The 19,677-nt window shown below is 32.5% G+C and overlaps 1 protein-coding gene across 1 annotated transcript; it reads right to left on the reverse strand.

Annotated features, from left to right (window-relative positions):
* Positions 1 to 4,359: 4,359 nt before the first annotated feature.
* Positions 4,360 to 18,170, reverse strand: LOC143082589 (uncharacterized). Its single transcript, XM_076258330.1, has 9 exons — positions 18,031 to 18,170; positions 17,172 to 17,318; positions 16,336 to 16,509; positions 15,920 to 16,006; positions 14,498 to 14,885; positions 13,652 to 13,686; positions 13,266 to 13,340; positions 10,336 to 10,509; positions 4,360 to 4,965 (listed from the first exon to the last, which is right to left on the reverse strand). Exons 2-9 carry the CDS (start codon positions 17,236 to 17,238, stop codon positions 4,535 to 4,537), a joined length of 1,431 nt encoding a protein of 476 aa, XP_076114445.1. The 5' UTR covers positions 17,239 to 17,318; positions 18,031 to 18,170; the 3' UTR covers positions 4,360 to 4,534.
* Positions 18,171 to 19,677: the final 1,507 nt, after the last annotated feature.

A 19,677-nucleotide genomic window follows, 5' to 3' on the forward strand; every position in this document is an offset into this window, starting at 1 on the left:
ATAGTACACATGACACAACATATAAAACTAAAGAATAATCAACACGTACCCCACCAAAAACTGGGGATGATCGGAGGTGCTCCGGAAGGGTAAGCAGATCCTCATTCACATGTGGCACCCTTCGTGTTGCTCATGTTGTAAGAAATCCAGTTATTAGTCTAATTTGGTAGATCACATTCATGAAAGGGAAGGGGATTGTAGTTACGACGTAAGGAAAATATCCGATATCATCTGTGAAACATTTATTCTATAACGGTCAACCAACTCGGGATGGCGTCCGTAAAATTTACGAATGGATGATAACATTACTGTTTATTAAAACAAAATATTTACTTCAGTCATTCACGTTGACAATTGCTTATCTTGACGAAAATGCATCAATCCGACGAACTTAGGCATTACATTTACTTGTTAGGTTGATCTCCTCTGAAATGTCATTTTTTTAAGTACATGTAAAACTTATTCTTGATACTCCTATTATTTTTTATTTAGATAATAAGATTTCACATTTTGTTTATCTAACAATAACACGATCTGTGTATAAAACACCCTACCAACTGTCAGAAATTAGATAGAGCAAAACGAACAATTTTGTTACCTTAAAAAACTTAATGATCATGTTAATCAGATCGCAAAAACAACAGCAAACTGAAAGATATCAAAATGGAACAAGAAGAACAACCAGGGACCCAGGGAAAGGTTCAGGTATGTCAGATTACCAAAACAATTGAATTATGTTAACTAAATGTTTAAAAATGTGAATTATTTCATTTACTTTTTTTTCCCCATCAATCCTTTACCTGAACAGGACTGTTCTTCTTTCAAACCACATTCCAAATTGCAATAATCCTTCGGGTGTGTAATCCCAACCTTTATTGGTCTTGGATCATGTCTTTGTTGATGGCTATTTAAGCGTTAACGGTCTAATACATCATTGTGAGCCTGGACTCTCTGCGTCGTCATTGAAAACTTTTCCAACCCAATTCGTTAATCATGTCCGTGACACTTGATGTGTTTCTTTGGCGCTTGCTGACGTATCGTGCAGTCATCCTTTGAACTTTTTCCAATTTGGTCAGTGTTTGTGGAAAATTTAAAGAAACAGTCAGAGACTAGATTATGCAAAAGGAAAGAGCACAATCGTATTCTTTGATTATCATGATAACATAAGTACCTACAAATCCAGCAAAACTTAAGATCTCAATGTTCCGTCAGTAGAAAGTGTTATTTTCATTTTCAATATAGCAATGGTCTGAAACACATAAACAGTCACTATATTATCTTTGATCCCTTGGAAAACTGACAGACTGTAAGACGGCGTATGAATAATATATGATACCTTTCACTATAAATGGTCGGTTTATAATTGGATTATTTTATCGAAAGTAAGTCTGAAGCTGCCTAAGATTAATTTCACCTTTCGTATTTTTACTCGTTTGTTCTGGCTATTTTGTGTTTCATATTATTCCATGTTTTGTGAATTAGTTTCACAAATGTTTGGCTTAGGGAAACCTTGTAACCTTGATTAGGGATTTTCCGTTTAGAAATGTCCATGGAGTTTGGTATTTATGCTAGTTTACCGTTTTGTAAATATTGTCAAATATCACATTCTAGCTTCAAATGTGTATATAATAATCTAAAGAAAATACTATTTTAGAACTCGGCAGGTTTGGTTTATATCGAGGTGGACTTCGAACCAATACAGAACAAAAATGGTACGAAGTTGTTTTCTATTCATAGTTCAAATAATCGAACGCCATATGCTGATATAGACTTAAAGTCAACAGCTGATCCATTACCAGAAAGTGAATCAGACGACAACGTAAGTGAAGAAGATGACTTTTTTACACTAGAAGATGTGCAAGTGTGCTCCATCGAAATTTTGAAATAATGAAGTGTTTGACCATTACATTTCGATTTGCTGAATTGTTTTGCACGAGTTTACGAGATTCAAATATACAATATCATTCGAACTAGACCTGAAGTTTTTAATATATCTGTACTAATACGCAATATAACCATTTGATGAGATTTGTCTATAAAAAACGGCATTTTTGTCCCATCATTCACTTGAATTTCAAATGCATTAAATCAACCATGGATTTTTTTTTAAATGAGACCATGTAAATTTCCCAATTTATTTATATTGAATCTGTGGAAATTTATAATCGCCAAATTGTAATTTAACTTTCTGTTTTCACTTTAGGAAATGAGTACTTTTATATGCAATTGCTAATTATAAACATGTGTAAAAATCACCATTTCAAAACGATGTTTATTGAATTGTACAACTACTGCATTATTACACGTGCGCAAAATGAAACTTTGTTTATAATTTGAAACTGAAAGTGTATAATTTATAATTTGAAACTGGAAGTGTATAATTTATAATTTGAATCTGAAAGTGTATAATTTATAATTTGAAACTGAAAGTGTATAATTTATAATTTGAAACTGAAAGTGTATAATTTATAATTTGAAACTGAAAGTGTATAATTTACAATTTGAAACTGAAAGTGTATAATTTTTAATTTGAAACTGAAAGTGTATAATTTATAATTTGAAACTGAAAGTGTATAATTTATAATTTGAATCTGAAAGTGTATAATTTATAATTTGAAACTGAAAGTGTATAATTTATAATTTGAAACTGAAAGTGTATAATTTACAATTTGAAACTGAAAGTGTATAATTTTTAATTTGAAACTGAAAGTGTATAATTTATAATTTGAAACTGAAAGTGTATAATTTATAATTTGAATCTGAAAGTGTATAATTTATAATTTGAAACTGAAAGTGTATAATTTATAATTTGAAACTGAAAGTGTATAATTTACAATTTGAAACTGAAAGTGTATAATTTATAATTTGAAACTGAAAGTGTATAATTTATAATTTAAAAACAAATAGAAGATACCAAAGAGAAAAAAAATAGATATATGTCGAATTTTACCGACGAAAAGACAAACAACAAGCTTCATAGAATGGCAGAAAATCGACATGAGCACCAGCAAAAACTGGTTGTTTCGGCTGCTCTTTGTGAGAAAGCTAATCAAGCTCGAGGTACAAGTCTTTTTTGTAACAAATAGAGTTCCGTGATATGTGGCATTCGGGTATACCATAAAAATGAAAAAAGAGTTCAGGGTTCAGTGTTGCTTTTAAAATTGGCAATACATTCTATAACGTCTAACCATAGACTGATGGGGTCCGTAAATTTTTGTAATGATGACCTTCCACTGACTGAAGGGACCCTTGGGTCAATAGTTGTTTTGTAAGTATTCAAGGAGATGCGAAATATACCAAATGGATACTCATAATTATGATTTAAAAACGATCTGACAATGCATTGCAAAACAGAAAAAGACACCACACAAGACAAAAACAAAAACAGTAAAAATAAACACAACATAAAAAAGACTGAGAAACACAACACCACACAAAACTGGTATGATCTCGGTGCGTCTGTTGAGTAAACAAATCATGTACCACACATGGCACCCGTGGTGATGCTCATGTATTTACAAACCCTACCATAAGTACAATTCTGTATATCACATTCCAGGAAAAGAGGACAGGTTATGGTAACGACAATTGGAATATTGTATACCGTCGTCATCTGTGAAACAGATATTTTAAAATAGTCTACAAACAATGATGGTCTCCATTAAATTATCGAATGGATAATATCAAATTTATTACTTGGTTTCAAAATTGGAAGGCTAAAATCATCTCTTTTGTCGTTAAGGTTTGTTCTCAGTCAACATACATTGGTCGACTAAACTGATCAACAGTGAAACATGTTATTAAAAGTGTATAACAACACCAACATAAGGATTACATATATTATATGAAACAAACAATACGACATTCAATAAATATTCCTCATCAGTATATGCAGCCTGATTTAAGTTTCCTCCTTTTGTTATATGTTTTCCTTTTCTGGTGCTTTTAAGTTAAGGAATTTGTACGGATCTTTCGTTATACCTTACGTTAGACTCCCTTACACTCATTGATGATGTACTTCTTTGCTTACTGAAAAGGTCTAGAATAAGTATCTACAACAATGTTCAACAAAATTTCTGGTATAGCATGAATTGGTGGTTTTCTATATTGGTAATATTAATGCTGTAAGAAATATATTCTACAAAGAGTCGCAGATAATTTAACGGTTAAGCAGCATGACATTCGCATATTGTCAGGTCAAAGGATTTTTGCGTTAGCTTTCTGGCACTTTAAGCCTTAATTAATATGGGGTTACTTGTACATAGTTGCATTGGGTAGTAAACATGAATTGGTATACAGCTCATTTAGATTAATGTAATCTGCGAACAAAAATAATAATTCAAATGCATGTCAAGGTTCAAAAATGATATCAATAGTTGTTTCATTGTATCTTAATATTTTGCAGTTACAGGACTTCATTTTTCAAGATTTTCATACAGTTGAAATGTCTGACAAATCTGATTGTGACTACTGCTTCATGTTTCAGTGGTAGCATAAAATTTCAATAATGTCAGATCATATGTTTTTAAGCCTCTTACTTTAAAGTAAAGTTCAAGTCATTGTATAATTCGTCGTTCGGTGTTACATGGTCATAGTTAGTATCGAAATGCCTGGCCTGTTTGGGTGTCCGGTTAAGAATATTGTACACTTCTTCTTGTTTGTTCAATATTTTTGGAATATCTGATATACCACTTATGATCTGTCGAAGATCAGACACGACTGTATATGCATTGGCAGGTTTGAAAAATGGTGGTATTTCAGTGATGTCATTCGGTGACATATAAGATTGTGTCAAACTGACTTCCTGGGCTTGATTAAGATCTTCATCTCTGATTTCCATGTAATTGTCAATAGTCAGGACCTGATCATTTCTTTGGGAATTTTGTGGCTCCTTTTCCAGGTGGATATCAATGTACGAATAACTACTCACAATCTGTTCTGGGGAAGTTGCAACTTGAGCGTTTTCTACAATAGAACAATCTACTTATTATTAATATATTAGATAGAAAATTCTTTATTCATTTTCCTCATTAAAAGAAAAGCATAAACTAAAGAAAATGTCGGCTTATTTGTCAATGACACGGAAAATTAGAAACATTGTAAAAGCAATACAATGTACATACATCAGGTTTACAGATAGATAAATAAAACATGAATAGCTGTTTTAAGGGCATACGATACAGTTTTGATCCCATATTGAAATTTTGATGAAAATTTGCAAATAGGCTATTTTGTACCTGATTAAATCAAAAATGCAAAAAAAATACACCTTCATATGCTATTTTTTGAGTAAAATGAGGTAGAAATTACAAATATTTGATCAATTTTGGATTTGTGTACCTTTTTATTCTTCCGAAAGAAATGCACTACTTTTTTTTATCTAAAAAGATAAACACAAGCTGTTTTATAAGTATCCTATAAATTTATGATTTTCTTTTGTGTAGAATCAATAAAATTTATCAAATGTTCATAAATTTAGAAAAAAACATCATGTTTTGCTGTATATTTATCAAACATAAAAAAAAGTTGCATTATTGACTTTTTCATGAAAATAAGAAAGAATAATCTTCATACGTAATCAAACCGAATAAAAAAAAGAGGGATCCATGAACTCGTTTAAAAGTTCAATCAGTTTGAATGATAAAAATCAGTCGAAAAATGCATCTTTTCCAGATATGTCACAGTTTGACGCACGAAAATATCGTTAGCAACGTCATTATCTCCCCTGTAACTGTAGCGTATACCCTTAAGGTCACATTGACGAATGTGTTGTCCAATGCGATGTTTCGATGTATCAACTTACTAGCAACATGTTTTCAATGTCTAAGTTACCAGTAGTGTCGCCTGATCAGTAAGTTTATCAATAGTGTGTTTTTCCAATTGTGACATTTTGACAGAGTGTGGATGCGCATTATATGTGATATTTGCCGAGGAGGAGACATTTCTGTCGATAAGCATACAGCTTGTGGTTCAGCGAATACTACGTAGTATACAACAGTTTTCAAAAAGAACTTAACTCATAAACGACCAGAGAAACATCCATGAAGGTAAAAAGCAATGATACACTACCGTAACAAAGAATGCCTTCATAGTCAAAGCACTTTATTTGCCAGTTAATAGTTGCTAAATATTTATATTTTATATGTGGATTTTCCCGACATACTTTAAGCTTTGACAACCAAACAGTTAAAGTTAAAAAAATAATTCTTAAAGACATTTCACGTTTCTGGTTGATGAAAATATCAACTTCTGCCAAAAATAAGTAAACTTGTGCAAGTAAAAGATGCAATTTAATTACATGATGAGTGTTGTTCTACTTTTTACGTGTCTGTCGTTTTTATTGAATCTTTCTGTAGTTGTTGAAAGAAGTATGTTTGGACTATCTCTGTATAATAATGTTTATCGGTTTGCTGATAATACAGGTTTAATAAAAGTTATAATTCCGTATTAATTCTCGAGTACCTCCTTTTATCTTTGCATTCCGAACTTTGACCGTGTCTTCATGTCAATTGACTTTAGCGTATTGTGACGTCACTTCCAAATTTTCTAACGTTTGAACGGGAAGCTTGTTCAATTTTTTTGTTAAATCCAGTTCCCTCCTCAACACAGATGAAACCCCAGAAAAGAAATAGGCAACCGTCAATAGTTTACGATCTGGTGCAGAGAAAAAGGCTACTTCTAAGCGTAAAAGACCAAACGTTAGTACAAGTCATGTGCATTCTGATCCGGAAAGACACATAGCTCCTCGTATCATGGGAATCAGAAATTTATTGCGGCGGGTAGTCATTTAACTCAAGTTATGGTAAATGAAAGCGGAGACGAGATTATTGCCTCCAACCAAAACATAGTGACCGTGCGGAGTTGGACCCTGTGACAGTAGCCATTCCTGGACCGTCGTCTTCGAGAGTTCTGATGTCGAGTACAGAGTCTCTTCGACCAGAGTCACACGATGTCGCCACAACAATCCACAGAAGAGCAGCCGATAATGATTCTAGTATAGTTTCCCCAAGTCGAGACGGTCCAATCGATTAGGATAGTCATGCTCTTCAGACAGTTAGCACCACAAGCAGACAAGGAACCTACGCTAATGCCAAGCCTACTTTGGAAATTCTAGACGTGGAATTTGAAAAATTGGAACATTTTCGATGGCGAAAAATACATAGAAAACTTACGAGACAGCACTGGAGTCGTTAGCAAAGTTTAGCAAGGAATATGACCTATACAAATTGATGTGTTAACTCGTTTTATAGCTTACTTATTGTATTCTGGTTTAACATCATCTACAATCAACACATACTTATCCAGGATTAGTCATAAACATAAATTATTAGGTGTAACTGACACTACATGTACTTTTATAGTTTCTAAAATGTTAGAGGAAGTTCGAAGGAAGAGTCCCAAATTATCAGATATTCGCGCTCCTGTTACTTTAGAAATTTTGCACAAAATTTTAAGACCACTCCCATCTGTTTGCTCTTCTTATTATAAATCTTGTCTGATCGCATCTGCATTTAGTCTTGCATTTTTTGCTCTATTAAGAATAGGTGAGTTCACGGTGGATACGAGTACAGATATCGGAGCCCACACAATTTTCAATAATGATCTGTCATTGAAATTTTTAAATAGTAAATATGAATTGCATTTGAAGATTTGAAGTTCGAAAGCTGACCAGAGAGGTATTTCAACGACTTTGGTTATTCCTCAAAGGGAGGCAGGGCTTTGTCTTGTGAGCCTGTTGCGTGCCTTTTTAGGAATAAGATATCCTGCTACTGACAAACCCTTGTATTTACATTTCAATGGGTCTCCATTGACTCGTTTTCAGTTTATTTCTATATTTTAGAAAACCCTGTGTTGGAAATCACGCGCATATTGCAAGGAATCCCACTTTTCGTCTGAATGTACCAAATTTACAGACCACAACGACCGCATGAAAATTGTAAAAGAAGATAGATTGTGCTTTAATTGCTTAGGGCGACACCTCGTAATAGATTGCAAATCTAATTCAAACTGCAAGCAATGTGATAGACGTCACCACACCAGCCTATGCAACAACGACCAAGATAAAGAAACTATTAACATTGAACATATTTCTACAATTGTGGGCCCTTCAAGAACAAAACAAAGAACCACTGGTCCGTTGAAAATAAATGAAACAGACAAATCAGCTTTAATGTGGACAAGAGACACTAACAAAAACAAATGCTTCTACGATGATTTACAAGGAATGGGAAAATCAAAATCTCAGTTCAAACAGCTTAACTTATATCAGGAATTGGATTACAGGGAGAAACTTACATGAAAAAAGAACGTGAAATAAATGTGACACCGTACTATAACAAACTGTGGTAAAGGTTTAATTTTAATGATGGACTTTAAAGTTAATTTCATTTTATTATTTTAACAGAGAGACTTTAACTATTTTACAAGTTAAAATTTTCACTTTTCGTGGGCCGGAGAATGTTGGAAATCACTCACAGAAGAGAACGTTAACGTAACGCGGCATTATTGTATATCCAAGGTCGTGTACTTATGACGTTATCTTGTACTTCAGTCATCAAAACAAATTCATACAGTTTAGACGTCTTTCTTATTACATATGCAGTTTTAGTAAAACCACTTTACGATACCCTGTATTTTGTGGCGTTAAACACCACATCCGATCACATTCGTTTAGAATAAGCGGAGAATCACATTAAAGAAGAATGGGGCTTCGGATTCAGAAATTAAGAAGTGGGGACGTTGGGTTTCTGATGCATACACGAGTTACATTCGGATTTGGTAGATTTTATAGATACGAAGATCTTCGAAACTGTATTTTAATATGTTTTGTAAAGGTTTAAACAAAACAGGACTTTTAAGAATTTTTGTCATTGTAGAACCCCGTCAAGTTTGGGTCATGGGATAATATGTTGTTTATTGGGCGGCCAGAAGCATTAAGAGAAGGCCAAGGGGTCAAAACCTCGGATTACAGTCAAAAGGTTATAATTTTCATTGGTATGGCCAGCGAGGGATGAAATGGAAAAATTTGTTACCATCAGTAGAAGAAAATCTTAGATGTTATCCATACATTTGGGTTCTAACGATTTGGGTTTAACCAAAGAAGGAAAAGAGCTTATTGAGCAGATAAGGTTGGACATTATGCGATTACATGTGTTATTGCCAAATCTCTCCTTGGTATGGAGTGAAATTGTGCCTCGTAGATACTGGCACTTGGCAGAAAATCAGGTGGCTATCAATTCGACTCGTAAACGAGTTAATGCAGCTGTTCGTAATATATTCAAAGAAGAATTAAATCATGGTCTTGTAATTTGCCATCCAAATATAAGCTCAAGCAAGAGATTTGTTCAGGCATGACGGAGTGCACTTGTCAGATGTAGGTAATGATGTTTTCTTAAATAATGTTCAGGGAGCTTTAGAGTCGTTTGCAACTTCTGACCGTCGAGTATTTCCAAATTGATGAGTTAATTGTATTTTAGTACGGGTAGTAAACTCGTTTCGTTGGGGATGAGAGTGTATAGACCTTCTCAATTGGCGGGATCTGGCAAGATGACAGGGGGTCGGTTCATCACTGTTACCAGTTTTGAATTTAATCCTTCGAGTACCTCGTTTACTTTTTTTAACCAGCGGCCGATTTTATTCCACTTAAGATTTCTTGAATTATTTAGTTTTAAGGAGTTGCGGAATGATCGCCTATGAGACAACGAATTTTATCCTCCCGAGTATCGAGGAAGCGTTATTCAAGTTATGGCCTAACTTCAGTATGGGGTCATGCTCCTCGTTCACTCTAATTTTCCTTAGAGGAACTTTTGTTACTTCTGTTACCAGAAGAACACCTACTTGCCAATATTAAAAATGCCGGCGGTTTGTATCTTCTTGCCAGACCTCGTTTACTGTTTTTTCCCTGCGGCCGATTTTATTCCACTTAATATTTCTTGAATTACTGTAAACCAACTTATTTTCGCGGATACTTTATTTCGCGTTTTACCCTTTCTTGACTACTTCGCGGCTATTTAATTTCGCGATTATCTGATTTACTTGATGAAGTTTAACCGTACAACCTATAACAATGAGCAAAACATTTACCATATGCGGTTGGTTTTATTCCACACATTATTTCTTGAATTATTTTAATCTTAAATTAATTTTTCGTTATCGGGCTACAAATAATAAGGTACTAGTATGCTGTAATGATTATTTATTATATCTTCCAGATTGTTTATTATTTTAAAGCATGAGTTCTTACATAGTGGTTTTAATCATAGATCATCTTAAATCATTCTTTTCAGTTTAAATATAAGTATTTTATTGGCATAGTTTAGTGATAATAAGTATTACCTTCTGCTGTTCGATTAAGATCTGCATCCCTGATTTCCGTGTAATTATCGATAGTAATTGGTTGATTGTTAGGTTCAGCATTTGGTGTGTTATTTCCCAGGTTAATCTCAACGTATAAATAACCATTTACAACCTGTTCATAGGTGCTGTCAACTTGCATGTTTTCTGTGTTTTCTATAATATGAAATTAAAAAAGTATTTTAAGCAGGAATCGCTTCTCTGCATGGACACTTAAAAGTAAATGTTTACTACACAAAGAAGTGAAGAGCTATATGTACAAAGGGACAATATATACCAAAGTTGATATATCCACTAAAGGTTGACGTTTTGTCTGATAACATATTTGTTAGATTTTTTCGATTGATATTTAAAAAGACAGCTGGATAGGTATTTATTGTGCAACCCCAATGATAAGTTTGTTTTGATACTTTTATATTTGAAGCAGAATTTAGACAAAAACTTATAAAAGACAGACGTAAAACAACAAAAATATAGAACTACAAGGAAAATTCTAAACAGGAAGTCGCTAAGCATATAGAAAATCAAAAGCTCAATGACATCATACGAATGGATGACAACTGTTATATTCCTGACTTGGTACAAGCATATCCTTATGTAGAAAATGGTGGATTGAACCTTTTTTAGAGCTAGTTAAACCTCTCACATGCATAACAGTGGCATATTACTATATATATATTATATTGACAACGATGTGTGAACAAAACAAACAGACATGATGTGTAAAAGTATCAAATATGAGGGACATCAGTCCACATTGTGTTATAATCGAAATCACTTAAAACAAGCAAATATGTCAAGAAAGATAACAAAACAGCATATAGGCAAAGTACGTTTGCAAAACGAAAGACAAGACTACAAAAATGTATATAGGACAATAACACGATGACGGGTTGCGTATGTTCAGAGCCACTTCAAATGGAAATTAACAAAATAGTTAAAATCACAAAAATACTGAACTCCGAGGAAATTTAAAAAAACAACCATAAGAAATAATTTATAAAGACAATCAAAGAATACTATTACATGTTATTAATATGATAAACAGCATCAGGACCTAATATCTGAGCCAGTCCATGCGAAAAGGTACAAAAACGAAAAATTGACGAAATTCTAAAAAGTGTGCATAATTATTAGTAGTAGACTTGTGATTCATAAAACACATTTACTCCCTCATATCATCAAGCTGTGAGCTACATGCACCTGCGAGTGTTGAGACCCCCCCCCCCCCCCTTTAGTTTTATCAAGATTTTTATTGAATTATTTCATATATTTCAATCATTTTCAAAGTACAGTTTAAATGGCTTGATTTGCCACTTGATAATGTTAACCCCGTAGCAGTGGGGATAAGGCTCTCGCTTACGATGCGGATATCAATGCAATCAAACCGGGCAACGGTTTGAATCCCGTGCAACTAAAGTTGATTTATATAATATTAAATAACTTAACTTAACTTCTATAACACACGTTGTCATAGTTTTTGTATTTTCCCTCATGTTTTAATGTTGTCTTACTTTCTTTAAATCTGTAGAACTGACGGAAATTATTGACTTTTATCTCTGTGGTGTCATAAATTTTTATAGTTTCTGGTCGGTATAGCATTAGACCGTGGAACAAATGATTTTACACTTGCTCAAATACCAAAAATTCAGATATTTCTACGTCTTTTTCGGTTTTAGTTGACAAATTCGGGATAGAATTGACAATCTTATGAATGTTTACATTAATGTAATTTTTTTTCGGATAAAATCGTTTTTCAAAAATACTATAACAAACTTTGATAACGTGTCCTGTAAAGTTTACCAAAAGGACTTTTTGTACCTTTTCGCATGGACTGGCTCATCTATATTTCAAGACCATTGTGTATTTTTTTGTGAAGTTGATACGGAATATTTATCCACAATGTCTTGGTATCTTTCGATGAACTTTTTTATAAAAAGAATGAGAGTTCTTTGAAATACCCTTGATTCATCAATTTTCTGCTCAGACACTTGTGACGCTTTACAAAGTATGCGTAGCAGATGCAAACCTCTTGGGCTGGGAAATGTGTCTGTAGGAACTCTGACTCATATGAAAATAAGAAAAGGTCGGAAATTACCAAAATTATCTAAAGGAAAGCAATCATTTTGTTCAAAAAGTGTACCTTCAAATTTAACAAATATGTTGTCAATTAGAAACTCTAGCAAACCGATCACATGTTCTTCTGCGTAGCATGTTTTACCTTTTCGTTCACTATTAACAAAATATATGCCGTTTTGAATCCCAAAGTAATAAACGTATAGCGTATTCTACCGCTATTGTGTTGAATGGTGGATTATTTCTTATAGACGACTTTTCAATTGTTTTTTAGAATCTAAATATTGTTAATATCACTCGGCACGGAGGTAAACAGTTTCACAGTATTTCTGTAGACTGTCATTCAGGGACATAATCTTTGTCAATCTAACGGACAATTCTGTAGTCAAACATGCAGATAAAAATTCTTGTATATCACCTTCAGTTATCTGTCATATGTTTTGATGATGTACTGTGGCTCAAAATCCCTCATTCAAGTGAATGCTTGTATATATCAAAACACGAAATTTGTGATACTGAATTAGAACATATAAAACGTTTACTTCTATCTTCTTCTTTCATTAATAATGACACATATGAACTTACAATGATATGGCAAAAAAAATATAAACATTTCACAAAAAAAACAATACAACTAAAGACTGAGCAGCACAAACCCTACCAAAACCGGGGGTGATATATTGCTTATGGAGGGTATGAAAATCCTGCTACACGTGTGACACCCATCGTTTTGTTCATGTTAGTACCAACCTGGTCGAAAGTCAAATTTGACATTTTTCTTTTCGAGAAAAAATTACGTGTTAGAAAACAACGATTATCAATTAATTAATACTAACCAAATCTTGTATCAATACCTTCATAGTCATTTCCGCTTCTAGTTCTGGTTCCGTCGGAGAACAACTGGGTTACACCTGAAATGTAAATTGTGTATATATTTCTTTTATGTGAACTCGTTTGTTTATATAAAATCATTATTCACTTGATAGATGTGTAGAGGTTAATCTGTAGAATATACTTTCCTCAGTTAAGAAAACTACATAAAGGGAATTGAAATAAGTTTAAACTGAATTATAAATCAGAACTATGAATCATATTTGTTTTTGAAATTTGAAATTTAATTCTCTCAACAAAGACGAAAAGTGCTGGCGTTTTAAAAAAATATATTAGCACTGTACATATCATGATCTTATGTAATGTATTCAGGGTACTCCGTTTTACTTACTGTTGTCTTGTGCTCTTTCTAAGTGCTTGGTTATACTATGGAGAGAAAAAAATTGTATATCATTGCATTGTCTGAACAGGACATATAGTTCTGCATATCCTATTTATTATAGTAATAAAACAAAAGATCAAACAGTCACTTCAACAAGAATAGCTACTATACTCCTATCATATTTTATTGTTTGTCCATACTGTGTGTTCTGTAAATAAACTAGGGAGACACCTCCATATCTTTATATTTTTGTTCCAGGCCAATTACAACGAAATATTGTTTTAGACGTCCTCTGTTCATCGTATTGGTGGAAGATCTTTGATATTATGTGTTCCATTTATATATCAAAACTGTCTTATACTCTCAACACTTACAATCTGAACATAGCGTATAGACCCTTTGTATAATATTCAAATGCTAGAGTTTCCTGTCGTGACTTTCTTGATAGAGAGTTGCTACAAAAACTGAAGTTTCTGCATGATAGGTTCCAAATGGCAAAGTTAAGTTATCAATATACGAGTTTTACGAACACCAAAATGATCATGTCTACGGTTAGGGTTATCTGATTTACAAATGACCACACATGTACCGTTTATCTCAACCATAATGCGTTCCTCTTTCATAGATTATGGCTCTACCGAATGGAATGAGACTTACAACCGAAGTTTTACTTTAATGATCAAAACAACGGGTATCAAATGTGTTTGTACTCTTGTATGCAATGTCGAGTATGTTTGCGTAGTATAAAGATTGTTTTTATCAATTTTACCGATAACATCATGTTGTAGAAGTTTTCATTACAAAGATGTTGAGCACTTGAGTATAATATATACTCGTATACGAAACCTTACTTACGATTTGTTCAATCTGTATTTTCTAACAATCAAACAAAGGCTGATTACACCCACAATAACAATCACAGTGGATACTATAATGATTATAAGAATGTGTGTTGACATTGGAAATCCGGGTCCGTCATTTTCGTTAATTCCTACATCATGTGTTAAGTTCTTAGTTGACAATACAGTGGACGTTTTAATTGTCGTGTCTCTGTCATAAGTAATTGGTGGCTGTTTAGTAAACTTTGTTGATAGTGGCTGCTTTGTAAGCCTTGTTGATGTAGACTGTTGGGTAAACGTTGTAGTTAGCGGCTGCCGTGTAAACTTTGTTGTAGGAGAAGAATGTGTAAGCCATCTAACTGTTGATGTGAGTGATGAAGAAATACGTCTAGTGGTAGGAAGATCTGCAAAAAATGATTTTTTAAGAATTTCTCTTTTTTGTTTTAGTTTTGTTCGGTATTGTTTTCTTGTTAAAATGTCTATGATTGCAATAAGCCGTATCGGATAGCTTATATTGCTGCAGATCTATAGAAATAATTATTTGTACTTTCTTGTTTTAATAAAACTATGGATTGATTGGTTCAACAAGCAAAATTTATGATGAGAACTTTTGTACGAATGAAGCACGGACATGGTTCAGAGACGATGCACAGAAACAGCACAAGTTGTACATGAACTTAAAATACGACAGCATGTCCATGTATTAACCTTGCACCAATAACCAAAGCAACTATATATATAGTGTTGTGGGGTTATCCGGAAATATTCTTTTATTAACTATATAAATGAAAATATTATTGATAAATTTCGTGCTTTCAAATACCATTTCTGGATCTTTAAGTAACATCTTTCGTCTTCTTTGTTTATTTAATGATACTGCTGTCTTAATTGTGTCCCTTTCTACAATCGGTATAGGTCCTATTGTACACTAAAAGATGGGTTTTTTTCTAGCAAGAAGTCTACAATAACTTCAAACAGGGCGTAGATTTAAACCTTGCATTCTTTTACATTCTTCATACCGTATCTAATACATGTATATATGTTTTAGTTAACTGAAGATAAAAAGTATAAAGCAGCCATCAGTTTGATAAAATTTATGTTCAAAAGGGCACCAAACAGTGACATCTTTTAATTCTTATCTATTTATAAATTATTAATCCAGCTTGACTTATTCGTATTCCTTCAATTATGTATACGTCTTATAAAGGTCTGCAAGAATCAAACAGGACAAAGGGGTATTGAACATTCACGAAAACTTTGGCTCTATCTACTATTTGTATTTTAGTGAATGATTTAAGACACAGCTACTACTTGAACTGGAAAACACAGTACAAACTTTGCTGGTACAGTTTGTATCATAAATTTTGACAGTAACGCTAAATAAACTTGTATACATAGAGATCAACTCTGACAATATAAACAATACTCTACTCTATACCTGGACATCCTGTAGCTTTATCACAAACGTTGTCGTTACAGCTACACTGCTTTTTACATGCAATTCCATATTTGCCGCGAACACAATCTGCATTAATTATTTTACATTAAGTATTTGATTAACATAATCACAATAAATCACAATATATACTATAGATGTGTTTATGGTTACAAAATGTTTTTTCCTCGATAAATAAACCTTAAACATGTATATTGTAATATCGGAACAAGACTGAAGCTTAATTAATGGTAAACACATTTTTTATTGAAAATTCTTTGAAAGCAAAATATTTTTCTGTTTTGCAACATATTTAAGCATATTGTCAACGCGTATTGTTGCATCTAAACATTTTAAGATACCAATGCCTAAAAAAAATATATAATATTTTTGTTACGTTTATAATTATTTGTACTTACAACTATTGCAGGTTGCTCCTATTAGACCTGGTTTGCAAATACATCCTCTTGTATTTGTTTTGCACACGCCATTTATATACCTTTGTGGATCCTTACAATTTTTTAAACTTTCTTCAGGACATGATGTTGTACAACCACTATAACCCATACATGGATCAGAACCAGTACCAGTCACTGAAAAAATTGAATCACACATGTGAAATGAACTTTCAATAAAGAAACGTTTATACATTATAACTAAAAGATCATTTGCGGGAATGAATAAAAATGTATTGCAATGGAAATACGATAGATAAATCTGATATTTTCTTCAACTTTGAAAGATATAAAACCGAACATTCATAGTTTTATAAGATTTATATAGGGTGAATACATTTATTAGGAATATAATTGTCTCAGTTAAATACATGGGCATGTAACATGCATTTTAGATAGAAGAAAGACAACACACCACTAAAAGGCAGAAAAGGGTGTGGTACATAACAAGGGTCTGGCACAGTTAAATGCAAATATTTTGCTTAAAGATATTACTTTTACGACTACAGTAATAACAAAAATAATATCGCAATTGGTACAATACGAATTTGTTTATTATGGTGACATTGTGTATATATACAGTATAATAATAATATTTGTCAATACAAAGTGTGTGCACCCGGCCCATTGGACCTATAAGTCACTTAAAAAATATAAATATTAAAATCATTTCATATTAGAGTCCTGTCGTTCAAAAATTAAAATAAATGAGTTGTCTGCGTTTTTTTAATATCAATTATGAATTTTGATAAATAAATGTAGTTTATTTCTATTGAAAGAAAACAAAAAAAGATACAAACCTTGACTTAGGATTTCAGTAGGTGAAAACAAAACTAAACACAGCAGACTGAAAGTGATGGCCTTCATTTTATCTTATGTTAGATTGGCACTTAAAATAACGCAAAGGGATATGTGATTTATGTTCGCAGAACAATGGAACCTTTGGTCTGAAAAAGAAATAAACAGAAATGTAATCAACCATTCGAAGATTTAAAGAAACATTCATGCAAAATAAATAGTAATTTACTATATTTGCAGCTGGAGCCGAGGTCTATATAAATAATGTGTTTATGGATACCTGGATAGTTGTCATCTCAAATATTCAGAACAAACCTTTAGTTTTATAAAACTTAGCATGTCAGTCAGCTAACTAGTATATAAAATGAAAACATGTTATAAAATATAGACACTTCTAACTACCACAACATTGAAATTAATATCATTTGTTCGGGTATAAGAATAGTACAGACTGAAGAGTTATTTTCAAACTTAAGGTAAATTTTTGTTTTAATCAGATTTAACCTCTGTCAGAATCACTAAAGGTAAAAACATGTATGCTGATAGAATCAAAATATAAAACAAGATTATTTAATATTGTATTGGGTAAACATAAATGGGCGCAAGTCATTTGGCCTAAACCACTGTTTCATTCGGAAAACTCTATGGAATCAAGTTTACATTAAGGCTGATAAATAAATTATTCTAGCACAGGAAAAGGGTAAAATAACAGATAAACCGAACTCCTAGGAAAATTTAAGACGGAAAGTTCCTTACCAAATTGCATGTTAATAGTTATCTATATTAGTATTTGATTAGGTTAGAAATATAATCATAATAATTAAAAAAAAGGAAATAAACTTTCTATCATTTATTACATACTTGACAGTTTTTGGACTGCATAATTCAACGAGGACCAGATAAACAAAGAATTATCGATCTGTAGTATAACTGTTTCTTGCAACCTTTTCATGTGTCAAACGATATCTATTCTTCAACTCAGCTAGTATATTATAGACTCGCTTGATTTAAAAACAAAGGTCTGAAACATAAACAGACTTTAAACGGGTAGATTAAACGGGTGCATGTCATTTGGACTAAATGTAATTGTAAAAAAACCACAAATACTAGTAGCTTAAAACTAATTTATTACACTAAGGTTATTAATGTAATGTGGGAGGATAAGCCAAAAAGTAGTCTTTCTAATTTAGCCAATATATCAACTTACTATTGTCTCAAACTTTACATCTGTTAGGCCTAGTCGATGGCATACTGATGTTATGGGTAGATTTTCGAAGATAAGCAAGCACACAATCCATAAAAGACTTTAAATCGCAATCAAGTTGTAGATAAATCGTTAATAGATCTGATTTATTTTGAGAGACAATGTCTTCATAAAATAATGACATAACTGTTTGTGAATATTTTGTTACACTGACAAAAACTAACATGACATCTAACTTCCCAAAATAAAACAACATCCGAAACTATAAACAACGTTTAGCAACACTTTGCATTCTGTTTAATAGAAAACCAAATGCTTGTATTGAAATGGCACAATTTCAAATACAGTCGAACCTCGTTGTGTCGAACTCGGTTGTGTCGAAAACTCGGATGAGTCGAAGTAAATTCTCGGTCCCGGCATAATTCCCGTTTGATCAATGCATTTTATCCTCTGATGAGTCGAACTCGGATGATTCGAATTCTCGGTTAAGTCGAGGTAATTCTTAAGTCCCGTTGATGTAAAATTGATGTAAATTAACCCCGATGTCTCGAAGTTCAAAAGTAAAAAAAATTTCGAAAGTAATAAAAAGTTTGAAAATTAATTTACGGATGTTTTTCTCGTTTAACCTATTCATTTCCATAAGTGATTAAAGCTGTGTAAACATACTTGTTTGTATAACAGTTAAAATGACATGTTTATGATGACCGCCAATCAACACCTTTGTTGATCGTTCAAGCGGAACTTGAATGTGCTGAACCTATTTCACTTGGTATCAAAACGAAACGAATTTTAATGACCCAAGCTGAGATTAAATTAACCGTTAGAATAAGAACAATAATTAAAAGGATTAAAATAGTTTATTAATTATTATGAGTCGGTCTTTTTAATCTATGAACACTGTTCACGTTTTTTAAAGATTAGTGATGGAAATATTTTTACTTTGTTTCGCGAGTGATTCCATAATTTATAGTGTTTGACCTTTGTAAATATGTGTGTATTGATTTTATTTGCTCAGTAAAGAATAAACTACGTTAGCTGTGTTTACATTTTTATTTATAGAAAGAAAAAATACGGAATAAATACACAATCATATATTATCATATCGAAAAAAGCACAATGATCAATAAATACGTATCTAGTTTACAGAAATCACATATCGGTATTTCAAACATATGACGTCACATTCGACCTCGGATGAGTCGAATACTTTCGTCTGGTCCCTTCGACTTCGACACAACGAGGTTCGACTGTAGTTCAGGACAAAAAATATTCAGAACTTCAAAATTGGGGATTAAACCAAATAG

This window comes from Mytilus galloprovincialis, chromosome 7, assembly GCF_965363235.1.
Source record: "Mytilus galloprovincialis chromosome 7, xbMytGall1.hap1.1, whole genome shotgun sequence".
NCBI lineage: Eukaryota > Metazoa > Mollusca > Bivalvia > Mytilida > Mytilidae > Mytilus > Mytilus galloprovincialis.